The sequence below is a fragment of the Anopheles coluzzii genome, chromosome 3 (assembly GCF_943734685.1).
Source record: "Anopheles coluzzii chromosome 3, AcolN3, whole genome shotgun sequence".
Lineage (NCBI taxonomy): Eukaryota > Metazoa > Arthropoda > Insecta > Diptera > Culicidae > Anopheles > Anopheles coluzzii.
Window position 1 is genome coordinate 40,514,361 of NC_064671.1, and position 17,138 is coordinate 40,531,498.

General features: G+C 41.4%; 1 protein-coding gene across 5 annotated transcripts in view; it reads right to left on the reverse strand.

Moving 5' to 3' along the window:
• Positions 1 to 8,043: 8,043 nt before the first annotated feature.
• The window catches only part of LOC120956524 (neural-cadherin-like), a 285,145-nt gene continuing 276,050 nt past the window's right edge, over positions 8,044 to 17,138 (reverse strand). For 3 of the 5 annotated variants that reach the window (XM_049609789.1, XM_049609787.1, XM_049609786.1), the window contains 6 exons: positions 13,029 to 16,648; positions 12,791 to 12,961; positions 12,458 to 12,699; positions 12,151 to 12,360; positions 11,761 to 11,934; positions 8,045 to 11,650 (listed from right to left, as the gene is read on the reverse strand). In XM_049609789.1, coding sequence (XP_049465746.1) covers positions 11,532 to 11,650; positions 11,761 to 11,934; positions 12,151 to 12,360; positions 12,458 to 12,699; positions 12,791 to 12,961; positions 13,029 to 16,648 — 4,536 coding nt within the window. In that variant the 3' untranslated portion in view covers positions 8,045 to 11,531. Of the gene's footprint in view, positions 11,651 to 11,760; positions 11,935 to 12,150; positions 12,361 to 12,457; positions 12,700 to 12,790; positions 12,962 to 13,028; positions 16,649 to 17,138 lie in introns of all 5 variants that reach the window. The other 2 variants (XM_049609788.1, XM_049609790.1) reach the window with 2 other exon arrangements.

Sequence of the window (17,138 nt, forward strand, 5' to 3'; positions counted from 1 at the left end):
CAAAACTTACAACTTTGTTACATTGTAAGCTGAAGCGAAAATCGTGAAAAGCGATATTCGTGTACAAACTATGGTAGTTATGAAGGTGTATTGCACCACATTACGATGTCCCTTGTCGGTAAAAAACAGCGAAAGTTCCAAGGGGTACAGGGACACGATTAGTGACAAAACCGTTGCAAATCTTCAAACCCAAAGTATTTCGAGAGTCAAAAACAGCACTTGACTAAAAAGTGTTCGTGATTTGAGTGCACACCTGTAATTAGTCTGCTCCAGTCAACGCCTCAGCATAGTCGCAGTTGAGTGAACCGTAAAAGCGCACCGTTTATGCTATAAGTTGACAAAATTGCTAGAGCCATAGAAACATCGCAAAAGTATACAGCATCGAATATGGTTTTATGAGGTTCGTTCGTTAACGAAGGTAATTTGACGTTCAAGTTGTACCCCTAAATGAATATTATGCCAGGGTAAGTATAAAAAGAGTAAACTACAGATCACTGGCATTATTTTAATTTCAATGCACTATTGGGATTATTTTTACTGCTCAGACATGGTAAGTAATTAAAGTAATGTTGTACTTTGGAAATAACTTGGTGGTAGTAGGACGATGGTAGTGTTTAATTACACTCTGAAATATATTTTTGGATCCAAATATAAATTTGGGAATTTTCAGTATAATAATCAATGCTTATCAACACGTACTGTAATTCAGTGCTTTTACCACATATTTTACAAAAAAGTATGTATTTTATACAGTTTTCCAAAAAAAGACCATATCGTATAAAAGCAAACAATTTGGATGCTTTTCCATCTTTAATTTACAGCCAACGAATATTCTGTTTTAGACATAAACAAAGACTCCAGTTGATAATTAATCGTAAACACACTTCTTTTACTTTAGATTTTTTTTCATTTGTTATTTTTGTTATAGCGAAAGAGAACCAACTAAAAGTGAAAATTTTACCATTAAATATTAAGCATATTTTTAAAATACCTTCTTGCATAAGTAGATTATCAATTACTTTTTGATTCATTACGCATTCTCATAATATATATTACAAGTAAATATCATATCAATGTCTTTGCTTTTTAAAGAGATTTCCAAACAGTTGAGCAAAACTGCCACAAAATGCTTCATCATAAATAGAGTATTAGTGAGGTAAGGTTATGAAAACTCTTTTCTATGGATTATGGCACAGAAAGTGGATCGCTGCACCACTGCATGTTATTAGTTTTTATGTTGCAGAAAATCGTCATAAAAATAAGTTTAAGGAAGGATTAACCAAGATAAATTTCTTTACAAATGCTATACATTTGAGGTTAATGGATTTTTTTTTAAAGTCCAACTGATGATTTTGGCTCTATGCCAAATGGTAGAAAAAAAATATCGTCTTTAATTCATTTTTTAGATCAAACCATTCAACATCTAATCGTTAGTGTTATTAATGTTTATGTTTTTTTCGTAGAATAATGTTCTTCTACTGATTGAATCAGAATGATTTTTTTCTTGCTTAACTCTGGGCAAATGGTGTTACACTTTGGTTTGAAACGCAATTTCGATGGCGACATTACAACTGCGATGGTGAAAATATTATGGCAATCATCGGTAGCAGGAAGGACAATCGAATTAAAAAACTAACTGAAATGCGTCAATATATACGCCAACAGACACCTCAGAAAGAGCATTAGAAAAAAGACAATAAGCTAAATTGCTGTAGCAACTGTGCAAATAAGGTGAGAAGTTCGATTTCGATTCTTGCTGATATCCGGTCCGGCGGACAAACTTTTTGCCGAATGCAATCAACTGATAGGGTGGTATTCTTTTATTCACCGCCATCGTGCTAGCCATGTTCAGAGTCATGGTCTTCGGCATGGGAACACACTCCCTCGCTACGACAATGAACTGGACAGAACTAGTTTTAAGTGAATAAAAAAGAATTGAAAAAAAATGAAACTGATACAAGAAATGAAAAAAATATACTTTTACCTTAAAAGCATCGCACTTCAAAAGTGTCCAACAAAAGAAGCGCAAAGTAGGAGCCAATTGAGTGCAATGGGGAGTTTAGTGTGTGTGTTATTTTTTTTTTTTTGTTCACGCTTTGCTGCGGTTACCATTTGAATGAGAAGGGATGTTGTGTCATCGTTTTGTATGCACTATGGTTGCAATATTTTCGACGAAAATAATTCATGCAAGGAATAAGAGAGTGAAAAGAGAAGCTGACTGAACATCTGGGGCGTGAAAGTTGCAACCACAACTTTTGCTATTCACGTGCAAATTTAGCCGGCACCGCTAAAGAGAAAGTGAGAAAGTGAACAATTCCTCGTAGTCATTTTGTTCGTTGCTCATTTGCACTGCTTTTGAGAGACGCAAAAAAGCAAACATGTTCTAATATCCATCGTTAGAAAGTTCGGTGACAAATGTTGTCTAATAAAACCAACTAACAGCCGGTGCAAAATAAATTAGCGTACGTCTTTTAAAGAACTTAGATCGGCGCACCATTTATAAGACACTGTGGATTGTTTTGATAATTGTAGTTTGTGACGGTGGCTTGGCCATTATACGGTGGAAACCATATTTTTCTGTGTGATGTATACCGGTAGAAAGCACGTAGTGACACAGACGCCACCGAAGCACAGATTAATGTTGCATGAAAGGAATAAAATGGGTACCGACTTGAGCTATTTCTTAGTGCAGACACATTTTATTGAAGTTTGCAGTTTTAGCACACATATACTATATTTACCCAAATACAAACACAAGTACATGAAAACATCTTGCTTGCAATTATGGTACTCTGTGCAGGGAATAAATATAATTCGCAGCCGAGACAGAGTTTACAGCTTACAACGCTCCTTATGCTGTTCACGTTTTCGGCAAGGGAAATTTAATGCATTGGTGTACGAACTGCATAAGCTATTACACCGCTTCTTCACACATGCTGTGCAGCCGTACGTACCCGTGCGATAAATTGATAAGGTATACTAAAAAGTGTGTAATGTAGTAGTTTTGTGTAAAAAATTGTTGAATTAACACGAAACTGCAAATTAAATAACATGAAGGTCTTGCAATGACTTCAAGAATTTTTTATGTATTATTTAATTTATCTAAACCAAAAGGTTTATTTTGAATTTTAAATCGAATGATTTTATTATTTTGGTTTAACAATATTTGGAGCATATTGTTCTCGTAATCAAGTTTTTTAAATTTCAAATAAACAAAATTGAGTTATCGGACAATTTTGTATTACGATAGTTTTTTTTGAACTTTTGACGCAACTATCCATATTTATTATAAGGAGTTTGATAGTTGGTAGGTGAAATTAGGTCAATACTCCGTACAAAACCATACACAAAACTATCCTGCGATTATCATCCTAGATTATATCAGCATTAAAGTTAGAATTAGACTAAAGTGAATTTGAAATTTCAGCCAAGGATCTGCAAAGAGAAAAGGGCCCTTGAAAGGGAATAATTGTTAGGTATTTAATCATATTATTGTGAAAATTTATATGAGCGACTTTGATGTCGTTCACTTTATGCAAATAAAAAAATGTTTAAATTTTGTTTTACTCTAAACCATGACAATCCTGACTATTTCATTTCTCTAGAATACATCTATACCACGTAAAAGCTATACCGCACCATTACCACATTAGGACGCGCATTGCTGTTGCAGTTGCATAAATAAGTAGTGCATTAATAAAATCCCCTCCTTCCCACGTTTCCCAGACGTAACCACCTGGATTCCGTGAAAAGTTGCATGAATGCTTGGCAGGCCACAAATGAGCCACGTGGCAAAATCAGGTATTGAGTTTATACACTGCACTGAGCTAGCCCTGTGTGAGACCGTTTGGTTCGTTAAAGGTTTGGGGTTTGATAACGAACATCCCTAGTAATCCATCAGATGCGTTGTACACGTGATTTATTAACAAAAAGCAGCTACTTGCATTACCCAACTGCTAGGTTTTATCGCGGTGCATGATGTTGGTTGATGTTTGAAAGCGCAACAAATAAAAGCGGAAATATTTTTACCGCTTCAAGAGAGATTTTCGTGTCTTGCAGCTGAACACACATTAATATAAGATTGTGAAAAAATGATACTCCACCTATCGTCGATAGATGCTTCCAGCGGCTGTACAGGAGGCACCTTGCCAAACAGGCTGATGAAGTGGCTGTAAGATGGCTGTATTGGAGCTGCTCTTTTATTTGAGGCTCGCTAAAAGTAGTATACTATTGGGTGATTAGTATTCCGTGCACGTTACACGATTTGGATTGCGGAAATATGCCTAAGCTGCGGTGTCATGGTGACAGCCCCTAAATACGATTTAATGATGTATTGAGCAAATGGGATACAACGCGCCTTCGCCTGCAATTGTTTATTTTATATCGTTTATTTCTTATATCGATCAGAACAGATAACTTGCGTGGAAAAGGTATTTTATTATAAAGCTATTACAAGAGCCAAATATTCTGTTTTTATTAAACATGTTTTTGTGGGTTAAAGCCACGTAGCAAATAAGTAGCCAATACGCAGGACTGAGTTTTCTACTATGTAAAGAAAGTAATCAATAGGCTTCTGGTATACAAATGCTGCCAACGATTGTTGCGTCAATTAAAAATAAGATGTATTATTGATTATTATGCGGACGTTTAAAGAATCTATTTGTTCTTCGATTATTATTAATAGTATGCGCTAATGCGAGCATTCTAAATGTATATTGTATATTGAACATTTAACTCCACATCAAGTCATTGGAACACCAGAATGCGCTTTTTATGGAAACATAGATACTTATGAACACAAGTTCAAAACGTACAAATTCATTCAAAAATACTGACAGAGGTTTGCAAAAATAGTAACATCACAAAACATAAGGCTTCCTGCATGCAATGCACTTGTAGGGAACTATATTTGGAAACTGCACGACAGCAAGATTAGGAAACTGCTCGATAGCAGCATTAGAATATAATCGCCCAACTCGTGGGCGTAAACAAGGCGCATAAGATACTTGTCCTCATGCGCCTCGATTTGACAATAGCGAATAAACGCTTTCTTGTATCCTGAACCTCAACCGAGTAGGACGCCTTTCTAAAGCTCATCCGAAGCCCCCGTGCTAGTGTTAAGGAATCGTATAGTTTCCCTAAACACTGGTAATACCAGAATTAAAGAACTTAAATTCAACAAAACATTCGGAACTAATGAATTTTTTCGTTAATTGTATAGAGCTTAAAGATAACAAAAAGATTCTGCAGGTATCAGATAAACTTGAATTTAATTCTTCGATAGATTAATAAGTTGTTAAGAAGACTCCTTTGTTTAGTTCTAATAAAAAATAGGATCGTTCCTTTTAGTATAAAAATATATTCGCTATAATTATTTTTAATGAAAAAATGGTTCACTTGCCCTAATCGCACACTTTCAATTGCTAAAAAATTCCAATTTACATTTGTAAATCTTACATGAATGAATAACATATATTTTACAAAGTGAGTAATATAAAAAAAATTAAACATGCGGCAATAAATGCACGCATGTCAGTGAAACATGAAACACATAGCTCTGAAAACTCAACATGACACTTGATTGTTCCACATTTAATAAACGTTTCATGATAATTCTTTACCACCTAACATGCTTTCTTTGCGCAAAATTTAATCCACAAACTTTTTACTACTTGTAAATATTTCTTATAGCCAACGCATTTTTTATTTAAATTTAGCCCGTCGTGGATTTACCAGCAAAGAAGCATGAATGGTTGAACGAAAAGATAGTTGAATAGCATGACTGTTCAAGCGGACATTATTGGGATAGTTTAACTTGCCGAACCGATAAACAAAACGGTACCATGCCGGCGTTCGCCGCTTTCGGAAATCCCTTTTCTTTGTAATTCCGGAGTTTCTTTCAAAATTCTCTTTAACAAGTACCCGGCAATGTTCGGCTTCGGGGACGGACATCAACTTGTCGTTTCTGTTGTAGACACTGATCAGCGGAGACTTGACTACAGTGCCGCACCGGAGTGAAGAGGTATTTGCGGTAGTAAAATATATGCTAAAATGTTGTTTATCGGTATCTTAATTGGCTATGCTAAAGCTCCGGCGCGCCCTATCTATCAAACATTAGCCTAACTATCAAACATTGCAGGAAGAGTGAAGCATACATTGCATTATGTGTAGTTTCTTGTGCCAAATGCCTCCGGGTGACGACGAATCCATCTAAGGCAATAGTCGGCAAACTTTTGAGGTAAAGGGCCAAGTTTGGTAAATGATCGAGAACCGCGGACCAGGACAGAAACAAAATAATTAATTATTGGTATACAAAATGCGATTGTCAATTTAGTTTTTTTTTGTAATTATATCGACCAAGCATAGCTCAAAATTGGTAGTTCCCATTATTCAATTTATATGTAAAAATAAATCAGTTACACATCAGAAACAGTTAAGTATTCAAAAATGGGACGATTGATTGCGCAAATCAACAACGCAATAGTAATATCGCTTCTTGATAACCGCCTCATCTCAAGGCGCAAAAAATATTAGAGATATTTTGGGGTTTATACAAAAGTCTTAATGGCTGAAAAAATAGCGAGACAAACCTAAATGCTTTACTAAATGACAAACCAAAGCTATAAAAATGCTTTACGAACACTTAACGCTATATCAGACAACAGGGTTAACAGGGTTTTTTTACAACAATAACAGGGTTTAGTAACAACAACACGATTTTTTCGTTTCTTTTTTAAACATGACCGAAAATATCATTAAAAAAGATTTAAATTAAACCAAATGATTTGTGTGAAGTTAAGAGGAATTAAAATAAGTTAAATAATTTATCGCGATTGATTGATACGTATTGAAACAATATAAATATCAAATACGGGGATATTGAGTTCGAATCCGACCACACTGAATGATCCGGCATGGCTTATTACTATAATTAAAGTCCAAAAAGTACGACGGTATGAAAAGTCGTATTAAAAGATCTTCAGTAATTTGAATCCGAAAACTTTCGTCCTGATGAATGCTGCGGCGGGCCAGACTTTGTCGGCCGCTGATGTAAGGGAAAAAATTCAATGATTTACTGCGTTTAGAACATAAAATAATAAAACAATCAGCACATAACTAATGGTTCCTTGGTAAGTATTGAATAAACTGTGAAATTGTGAACTTGTGAAATAGCTTAAAGGTTTAGCCATTTTGTGAAATATATTCACTAAAGTGCTGGATTGTGATATTACCTTAGTATAATTTGATGAGTTGAGTATAATGGGCAGGTCTGGTGGTACAGTCGTCAACTCGAACGACTTAACAACATGCCGATCATGGGTTCAAGCCCCGAATAGACCGTTCCCCCGTACGTTGGACTGACTATCCTGCTATGGTAAGCCTTCACTAGTGGGTACAAAAGCAGGCCTTGACCGACAACAGTTGTTGTGCCAAAGAAGAAGAAGGAGTTAATTTGATATAAACTGTGTAATAGTTTGTCCCATAGTTCATTACATAATTCATTACAAAGTTCATTCGTGTAGTTCAAGCAGTTCATGTCATGCAGTCCAAATTAGTTAAGTAGTTTTATCTATATCCTATGTTTTAGTTCCTTGTAAATCATATGTGTTTTCTTATTTCATATTCATTTTCGAAATATTACCTGTAAATCCAACATTCTTTGTGATGCATTTCTAAACCATTGGTTTTGCTGAACATTGCAAGAAATCGCACGAGTTTATTTTTAAATTTAGCATTGAGGACAATTACAAAATCAATACACATACCAAGAAAACAGCATCAAAAGTGAAAGAAATGGAAAAAAGGTATGAAAATGTTTGGCAATTTAAAGTCTCCATCTGGAAATTTATTACCTTAGTTTTATACTCATATCAACCATAGAAAACGTTTGATTTTAAATGTATCCAGGAACTAATAATTAATAATTTTATTCTGCTTATGTTGACCATATTACCTTTTACCCGTCATATATTGTAAGCATTTTTCTTTCATTCTCAGAAACATTATAAAAAGAATGCAACGCATTTGCCGCCAGATTTGTTTGTATTTAATAGTTTTTTATTAAACTCTTATCTTTACAACGTCCGTTCGTCACACATGCTTTTACGACTTTTTCATTTGATTTCTGTATTTTGCTATCGTGTTATTCTTTTTGCACACTTCCTGTCGTCCTTCTTTTATACCACAGTTTTTGTAAAAACCTAAAATCAAAACAATACTCACAAACCAATTTTCAGTTGAGTATGTGACGTTTCCTTCGCGCTTCATTTTAAATACTTCTGTTTTGTTTGTTGGTTGATTTTGATGTTTTTCTGTGTTTTTATGTAACTGTTGGTTTGTCTGTTTATTATAATGTAATCCATCTATAGTTCGTACATGGCCTTTTCTCGGGTTTGCTTAGGTCTGGACACTGTTTTCGCCACACGCTACCAAATTCCTTTGGTATGTACTACCGTACTTTTAAACAGGCGTTTACCCATCATTTAAGCGTCAAGGTGGTACAGAAATGATCGATGCAAAAATGAACCTATTTCTGTTAGTCAATTACCATTCGGGCATGTTTACGTTACGTGTATTTTTGATTTATGTTTGCGTTCGTTTTTTGGGGAGAAATACACTTATCGTTTATTCCTGTTATTTTATGTTACAATTCCCTCAATCTCGTTTACATACATACACACACATACACAATTAGATGAATCAACTGTATTTGCGCTTCGATCAGGTATCGTAAATATTTGTTGAAATGTTTCCCCTTTTATATCAATGCTATGAGCCGTTCACGTTTCATTGTTTCTTTTATTACAACCTCGTTCGTCGATCTAACCGACGGATACGTATCAAACACGGTTTTCGACTTGATTCAGCGAACCAAATAACAATCCTTTCAAATCTCGGGTATCAGTATCTGATTATAAAACGTAAACAATAAACTTTTCTCTTGCTGATTGATTGAACATATAGTCCGTTCGGATTTACGCGACGGTATAAATAATTGCAATTATAAATCACATACCATTGCTGCAAGAGTGGTTCATAACACCTGGAAAATCAACAATTTGTTCATATTTTGATAATAAAAATTGTCCCTACCAAAGAGCATAAAGACAGAAGCTGTATAAATCTGTTACTCTTCCCACCCATCGTGCTACCTCAATTGTGTTGCAAATCAACAAAACTGCGGGGACCCGTTGTGTGTCCGATGATCTTATAAAATATGTAAATGCGTACTCAAATGGAACAAAGAAGAACAAAGAAATCAATATCGAAAGGAACTCCATTTAATGGCGTACTAAACATTATCAACCATCCTTTTAGTGTGCTATTTGTTCTGCGAAACTCTGCTATACAGTCGAGATGCAGTTCCGGTTTCGAGAGACATAGGATTGCTGAGCGAAGGAAAATGCTGCAAACGGCACTTTACTAACGTTCAGTCATTGCAACGATTGAAGTTATGTCGTGCAGCACGTTCGTTCAATAAACGTTTCCCAAATTGGCAAACAGAAGCTCCCTGATAAAGCTCATCTGCAGCACCGAAACGAACGCTCTTTTGATCCACTTCAAAAATTCCCTGCTTTTCTTCCCGTTCCTATTCCTTCTCTGTCATCTTTACCCTGCATCTGATTTACCGCATCATCGATTCGAGTAACATAAATAATCATCGTAATTGATTGAAAACACAAGTTCCTCTTTGCGCAACTGAATGGCTTCATTTGTTTTACCGTTACAAAATGCAACTTTTTTGAAGGATCATTCCAAGAACAGATGATTTTAAATCAATCCTTTGTACAAAACGCAAAGTATTCCATAGTTGTGAAGATTCTCAACAAATGGTAGAGCATGTTTAAAGAGACTTTGGCTTCGAATACGAAACCTAGCAACGCAAGTGATAGCAAACGCTCAATCGACTACACCAAGCGGTATACTGAAGCATGATGTGACTACAAGTTTCTTTCTTCTTGAAACATAGCCGAAAAAAGAAAAGAAACAAAAAACGACCCGAACAATATCGAAGTTTGGCCAAACTACGTTTTCTTGTGCGGTTGGTTTTGTCGATGTTCTTGCTTTCAATCGTCATAAAAGTTTTCGTTCCGGTCAAACGAGCAGGACGTCCGACAGTTTTGGAGAACGGTGAGTTCGTGTTTGCTTTGTAACCTGTACCAGTTAAGCCTTTGTTATCGGCCTTTTGTTTCTTCCGTCGGCTTTGTTGATTAAGTTTCGAGTTTTGTTCGTAAATGTTTGTCCACTTTCGGTCCACGGTGGAAGAGTTTGTTGTGCGCTTGTTGATTCGTTTGATTAATTGTTTCTGCTTTGATTTTCGTGGGATTTTGTTTTGTAATTTTCCGGGAGGGTGGTCATCCACCCCTTCGCCCGTTAAGCATAGTGGCGAGTTCATCATACAAATGAACAATTATGGAATGTACGGCATTTTACCTAGTTAAGGTTACTTGGGACTTTCTTCTATTGAGCAGAGTTTTTGTCTCTCACTATCGTATCGTTTGATCAATTGCAATAACGAAAAATCAACAGTTAAAAAAATAATTCAAATAACGTTAACGATTTGATGGATGAGCCACATCCTACAGCTACAGCGTAGGCTTCCTTTCACAGTATCAGCGTCTATCGATCACTTTGGCGATGCGTTAACCAACATGGCATTATCGCTTCGTTAACCTTCCCAAGGAACACGTGTACACATTTTGAAAATGGATGATAAAAATATGTTATTTTTTATAAAAAAGAAAATCTATTCACCCTTTTGACCCCATTAGCTAGTAACCCATTTTCTAGTGCCCAATCAGAAATTTTCTGCTCAGGGAACTCATTTTCTTTCGCCAGCTTGTCCTTTCAAAAAGAACTATTTAATGTTTTTACAGTGTCGTCAGTGGCATGAAACTAGTACGTGTCTGTACGAGACAAGTAGGTTGTAGATTTGATTTTTACATGTATTATTTACAGCATACCGGTTTACCATAACTGGTATAGTTACAGTGATGCGCCATGTCCTTAACCCAATTATAGCGAGCATTTAATGCTCTCGTTTTCTGAGCAATTCAACCCTGCGCGTTGTACCGTTTGTCTGTTTGTAGCCTTACTGCACCTTCTTTTGGAAGTTAATAAAATCGATTTAAATTTGCTTTGCACCTATGCACTTTCATCACTTTCGCCACTTCTCGTTTTCCTGCAAACTGATGCAGTGCAAAAGTGCAATGCTACATTTTCGCGTCGGCTCGAACGATCATGTCCGCAGCGTAAACGGAGATTTATATGTATGTAGGGATTTGAGTGACTATTTTACAAAGAATATCTACCGTTTCGCCCGCATACTGGTGAGAAAGTCTCAATTTTTTCATATGCTACGACTTTGTTTTTCTTTCTTCTTGGGGTTATGAACGCACAGATTTATCTACAGGTCCGTGCACATCATTCAGCTTTGTCTGACGGTATGCCATGCTAAACTGAACGAGCGCGCACAAACGTCGACTTCGGGAACAAGAGACCTACAGCACCTGTGACAGCTACAGCTACTCTTAACTAACATCGTCATCTTCGATCTGCGCTTTGCTTGGTTCGTAAATATTGACTAACTTATCGAAACGGGGACCCCATGTGGTTAAAAAGCTATACTCATGGGGTTCATCGTCCGTACCTGCGGTGGAACAGTAGGAACAGGGAGGACAGTTTAGGTGTTGATAATCGTGTGCTGTTCGGGGCAGGTGTGGAAGATTATTATGGGTTTGGGCGATTTTTTTGATTTACCTGACTGTAAGGAACTTAGCGAGCCAGAGGTACTCCCACAACCTTCGTAGGCGTAGTTACGCAGATCGTCGAATGGCCCGGAGGCAGGGTCGATGTCGACGCGTCGTTTCCGGTCGTCCAGGAACACGTCCACCTTGCCGACGACCTGGTCGGACACGACGGCAATATCTGGACCTGTCGATGCGTTCGTTGAACGTTCAGAGCAGAATGAAACATAGTTAGCCAGCGTCGTGCACATGGAGGTAAATGAGCTTCCAATTAGATTACAAACACACACACATAACACTGAAGCAGCCAACAACGTTCGGGCGATACTGGAGAGGGCAATGCATGCTTGTGCTGTGTGCACAACCCTCAAAACGGCACATGCAAACGAAACACGCTACTTACGTACTGGCGGTGCCTTATGTTGAACGAGCTCTGGCAGCGGACCAATCGGGATCTTGAGCGTCTTCATGTCGAACGCGGTCATGTCATTCTCGCCGCCACCCTCGTCGCAGTAGTTGATGATGTTCTCACGGATGTCGTCCTTGGTGGCCGGCTTCTTGTTGAAGTTTGCCGAACGACGCCGGGAGCAGGAAAAATAAACAAACAGCAAAACTGTTTCGTGTGGAAAGGAAGTAACAAAAACAAAACTTGTCTTTAGAAAAATCTTCAAACTAATGTTTAAAGCACATCGAAACACGCTTCCACTTACTAATGATCAGTAATAGGCAGGCTATTACGGCGGCCAAGGCACTGGTGCTGAATTTAAGCGCTTGTCGTTCTTTTAGAAACTCACAACTCTCGCCCCAGTACGAGTCCGGACAGATGCACTTGTACTTCAGGCGCGGCTCCTGGTTGATGCAAGTGCCCCCATTCAGACACGGATAGTCCAGACACTCGTTCCGGTCGATGCAGGTCTTGCCTTCTGGTGAGATGATCATACCATCGCCACAGCTGTAACGAAAGAGATTCAATCCAAACACAAGCTGTTAACTGTGTGACCGAAAAGACCATGCTCTCTCACAGTGAACATCGAGGTACTTACGCGCACTCGTACTTGTTCCACAGGTCGACACACTCGAACGGATCCGGACAGTACGCGTTCTGGCAAGGATTGTTGGAGGAACAGTAGCGGTCGATGTTCTTCGCCATCGTGGCCTGACCCCACTGTGTACCGTTGGTGGCTGGCGGAAGTGGCAAGCTTTTACCATCCAATCTGCAGAGGAACGAGAAGAGGTCATTATAAAACGACATCCAGCTACTATCATACCCGCTGGACTTACCTTATATCGTCGATGCAACTCTTCTGATAATCCGATTTGACATCGTACGTCTTGACGCCAGTGAACTCCGGCTTGCCACCCGCATACACACCCTCCTGCTTGTCCACCGACAACCACTGATGTCCGTCGAACGAGAAGCTCTGGTTGAAGTTGGCACCCTCACCCCCGTCCAGCTCCAGGATGGCCGCCGAGCCGTACCGTTGCACCTTCACCACGTGCCACTGTCCGTCATCCACCTCGACCGCCGTCAACGCTACTTCCTGCTCCTCCACCTGGCCCGTGTTTAAGCTGTACCGGAAGTACACCTTGGCGCCCTTCAGCTCAATGATGCCGTACTCGCGCATATGCTGATCGCTGATACGGAACAGCTCGCCGTACGTTTCACGCGTGCGGAACCGTAGCTGAATCTGCGTTGTGAACTTATCCGGCTCGAAGCTGAGCGCGTACTTCACGTAACTGTGCGTCTTGAACGTGGTTGGAGTGGTGGGCAAGCTGCAGTACGTGCCCGTCCAACCGGGATTGCATTCACACTTGGCCTCGTCATAGCTACCGACACACTTGCCGTGCTCGAGACACCGAGCGACCTGCGGATTCAGATCGCACACCTCCTGCGTGTACAAACACCCGGGCGCACTACCCTTAGACAGTCCCGGGTGTGACAGGTCGTACAGAATTCCGTTGTGCTTAAACTCGCGAATGCACCCTTCGAAACCGACCCCCACCGGCATGTACTGCCAGCGACTGTACGTGTAGTCAAACTTGTCCCTAAACACACCGCCAATCTGGAGCGGCGTGTTGAGATTCAGATATTCGTTGAACTGCGGCACCTTGCCCAGCGCCTGGCAGGTGTGGTCGACAAATTCGACCAGGTTGCCGTCGTCGGCTTCGGTGATTTCTGCCGTCTTGCAGAAATCGACCACCATCTTCACCTGCTCAGTGTCCCAGAACAGATCAATCCGGTGCCATTCGCCATCGTTGAGCGGATGTTTGGTCGCAATGCGTAACTCTAACGTACCTGATCCGTAGTCGATGAGAAACCGGGGATAGCCTTGCTCCAGCTCGAGTGCAATAAAGTCGGACAGCTGCTTGGACGTGTCGTCCTCCTTGGGTGGAGTGATAGGTCCGTTGTAGAAAATTAAACCATCCGGTTTCGTTGTGATGATCTCGACGCTAATGTGCGACTTGTCGCACATGTCGAGCGGTGGGTACCAGGCCCAGCCACTGCCACGGAAGCTACGTACGACCTGCTGACAGCGGGGCCCCGTGTAACCTGGTGGACACGAGCACTTGATGCCCGACTTGGAATCGGTGCAGCGACCACCGTTCAGACAGGGATGGGATTTGCAGGTCTGCTGCTGCTTGTACTCTCGCGAGCTGCACACACACTCCGCCGTGGAATTAATCTGCACCCCAACCAGGGCGGTTTTGTTCGCATTAACTAGGCAGGGGTTCGTCTGGACCTCGATGATGCTGGTGCACGACCCGGCACAGTCCGCATTCTCCAGCAGACATTCGTCCACGTTCACCATCGTAATGTTGATGCCCACCTCCTGCTCGATTTCCTCCTTGTGCAGTAGTATCACGCCGTTTAGCTGCACCGCCTTGTAGAAGTACGCGCCGTGCACGGCGAACCGCACATCGGTAAGCGGCACCGACCGATCTTTCATCTGCACACTGAACACGTCCACATTTTTCACATCCACGTTCAGCAGCTCCGCCAGCTTGTCACGGAACCGCTCCAGCTTGCTGCGAAAGATGTTCTGGGTGCGATAGTTCCAGATGCGTATAAAGTCCTCATCCGTAATTCCGGTCAGCCGGATCGAGCCGGAGTTGACGATCGCTTCGTACGAGATGTGCTTCACCACCACCGACATGTTGGCGTACGATTCCTGCGCGTGCTTGCGGTCGTAGATCTTGAAGCGCAGCTTGTAGCGTCCCTCGCGAGCACCGCGCCGCATCGTCACCATGCCAGATGTGTCGTCTAGCTTGAAGCGTGGATTCTCGGCCTCATCCCAATAGAACAGCTTGTCCGAGGTGTCCCAATCGTCGAGATCGTTAACGAATACACGCCCGATCGGTGTGTCCGGCGCCTGGCCTTGGTAGTTGTACACGATTACCTCCTTGGAGCCGGGCTGCATGATGTTATCGTTCAGATCACCGATCGTGATCGTCAGCGTGCTGGTGCCGGTTTGCGGTGGCGTGCCGGAGTCCTTGATAACGATCGGAATGGTGTACTGCTTGCGGTACTCGCGATCGAACGAGCCGAGCGATGAAATGATCGCCATACCGTCACCCTTGTTACTCTGCTCCACTTTGAAGGACGTCCGAATCACATCGTCTGCGTCCGGGTCCATGCGGAACTGGAACGGTGCCCCGTTGCCCTTCAGTCGATCATCCCTGTCAACGGCGGAGATTTCGATAATCTTCGACGGCGGTGAGTTTTCCAACAGAATGGGCCGATAATCTTCCGCGAATACCGGCGCATTGTCGTTGATGTCCTTCACCAACACGGTCAAGATGGCGGAGGCCGTGCGCGGCGGTACACCGTCATCGGTGGCCAGGATCTCGAGCGAGTGTTTCGCCATTGCCTCCCGATCCAACTCGCGCTGGATCGTCACTGTACCTTCCTGGTCGATGGCAAACTGACGCTTTCGGTCCGTAGCACGGTTAATGCTGTAGGTAATTTTGCTCTTACCGCCCTTGTCAATGTCGACCGCTTTGAAGGTGCCCAAGTTTTTGCCAACGTCCGCATTTTCGTACACCGCCGCCTCGATGTGCGGTTTTTTGAAGCGAGGTGTATTATCGTTAATGTCCTTCAGCTTCACAATCACCCATGAATGGTCAACGTGGTACTTGTCACTCTCGTCGATCCCATCGTTATCGATCACCTGTATCCGAAAGCGGAAGCCATTTATCTGCATCGGATCCTCGTAGTCTAGCGGCTGGACCACCTTCAAACTCCCCGTACCGTCTGCGTTCTTTACCATCGCAAACTTATCCGCCCCGTAACCGCTGCTTTCAATGATTTTATACTGGAAATTGTTTATCTCATCATCGTCATTCACCGTCACGGTCAGTATCGGTGCCTCGGGCAGCACGCTACCGTCGGTTTCCTCCACCTCGACGAACCACTCGTCCTTGGTGAACCGAGGCGGCATATCATTCAAATCCTTCACCTTGATGGAAGCTGTCCCCGTACCCTTCAAACCTCCGCCATCTGTGGCCACTATCTGCAGCGAATAGTCGGGCGTCTTCTCCCGATCGAGACAGCATACCGCCGTAGTGATGAGTCCCGTGTCCGGATTGATGTCGAAGATCGGCAAACCAGTATCCTCCTCGATAGCGTTCTTCTCGATCGAGTAAATCACCTTCGCGTTAGTGCCTTCGTTGATGTCGTCATAGTCTTCGGCCTTTATTGTCATCACGTGCATGCCGATGGTGCCATTTTCGGTCACATTTCCGTACGCAATACCGTTCGGGAACTGGGGCGCATTGTCGTTGACGTCTTTCAGGTTGATCTGCACCTCCGTAAACCCCACTAAACCCTCGCCCCCTTCGTCCTGCGCAAAGACGGTAAACTTCCAAGACGCTCGTCCGTGTGGTGGATCTCGGTTTAGGGGCTAAAAATTCGGGGGAAAAGGTGTGAAATGAGAACAATAGGCAAGGCAGGAAGAAAAAAGTTATTAGTTTCCATCATCACTGATCTTAATGCTTGGGTTGCATCATTTAATTAGTGGTTACGGAATGAATTTCTGGTTGACTTAATAAAGCCTACAAAGATTCTGTACACTGCTGGGCCATTGCATCAGTTTTGCTTTTGGCTGGCAAGAGAAAGTTTACACAATTGCTTGATTTAATTAAATTTATGTATTTACTTGAGGTAAAAACTCGAGTCCGGTACGGTACGAAGCACGATAAAGTGTTCTTGTACTTTCATCGAATCATTTTGAGACCCGGCACTTGGCACAAGCAGGAAGTAATTCAAAACTGTACAGCAAACCAGAATCCAGTGACGCCATCGAAAAGTTTTGTCCATCCGGCCAACTTTTGTTTCTGCAGACGTTTAAGGTTCTGTACCGGAAACTTAACCTGCGCTTTATCATTGGTATA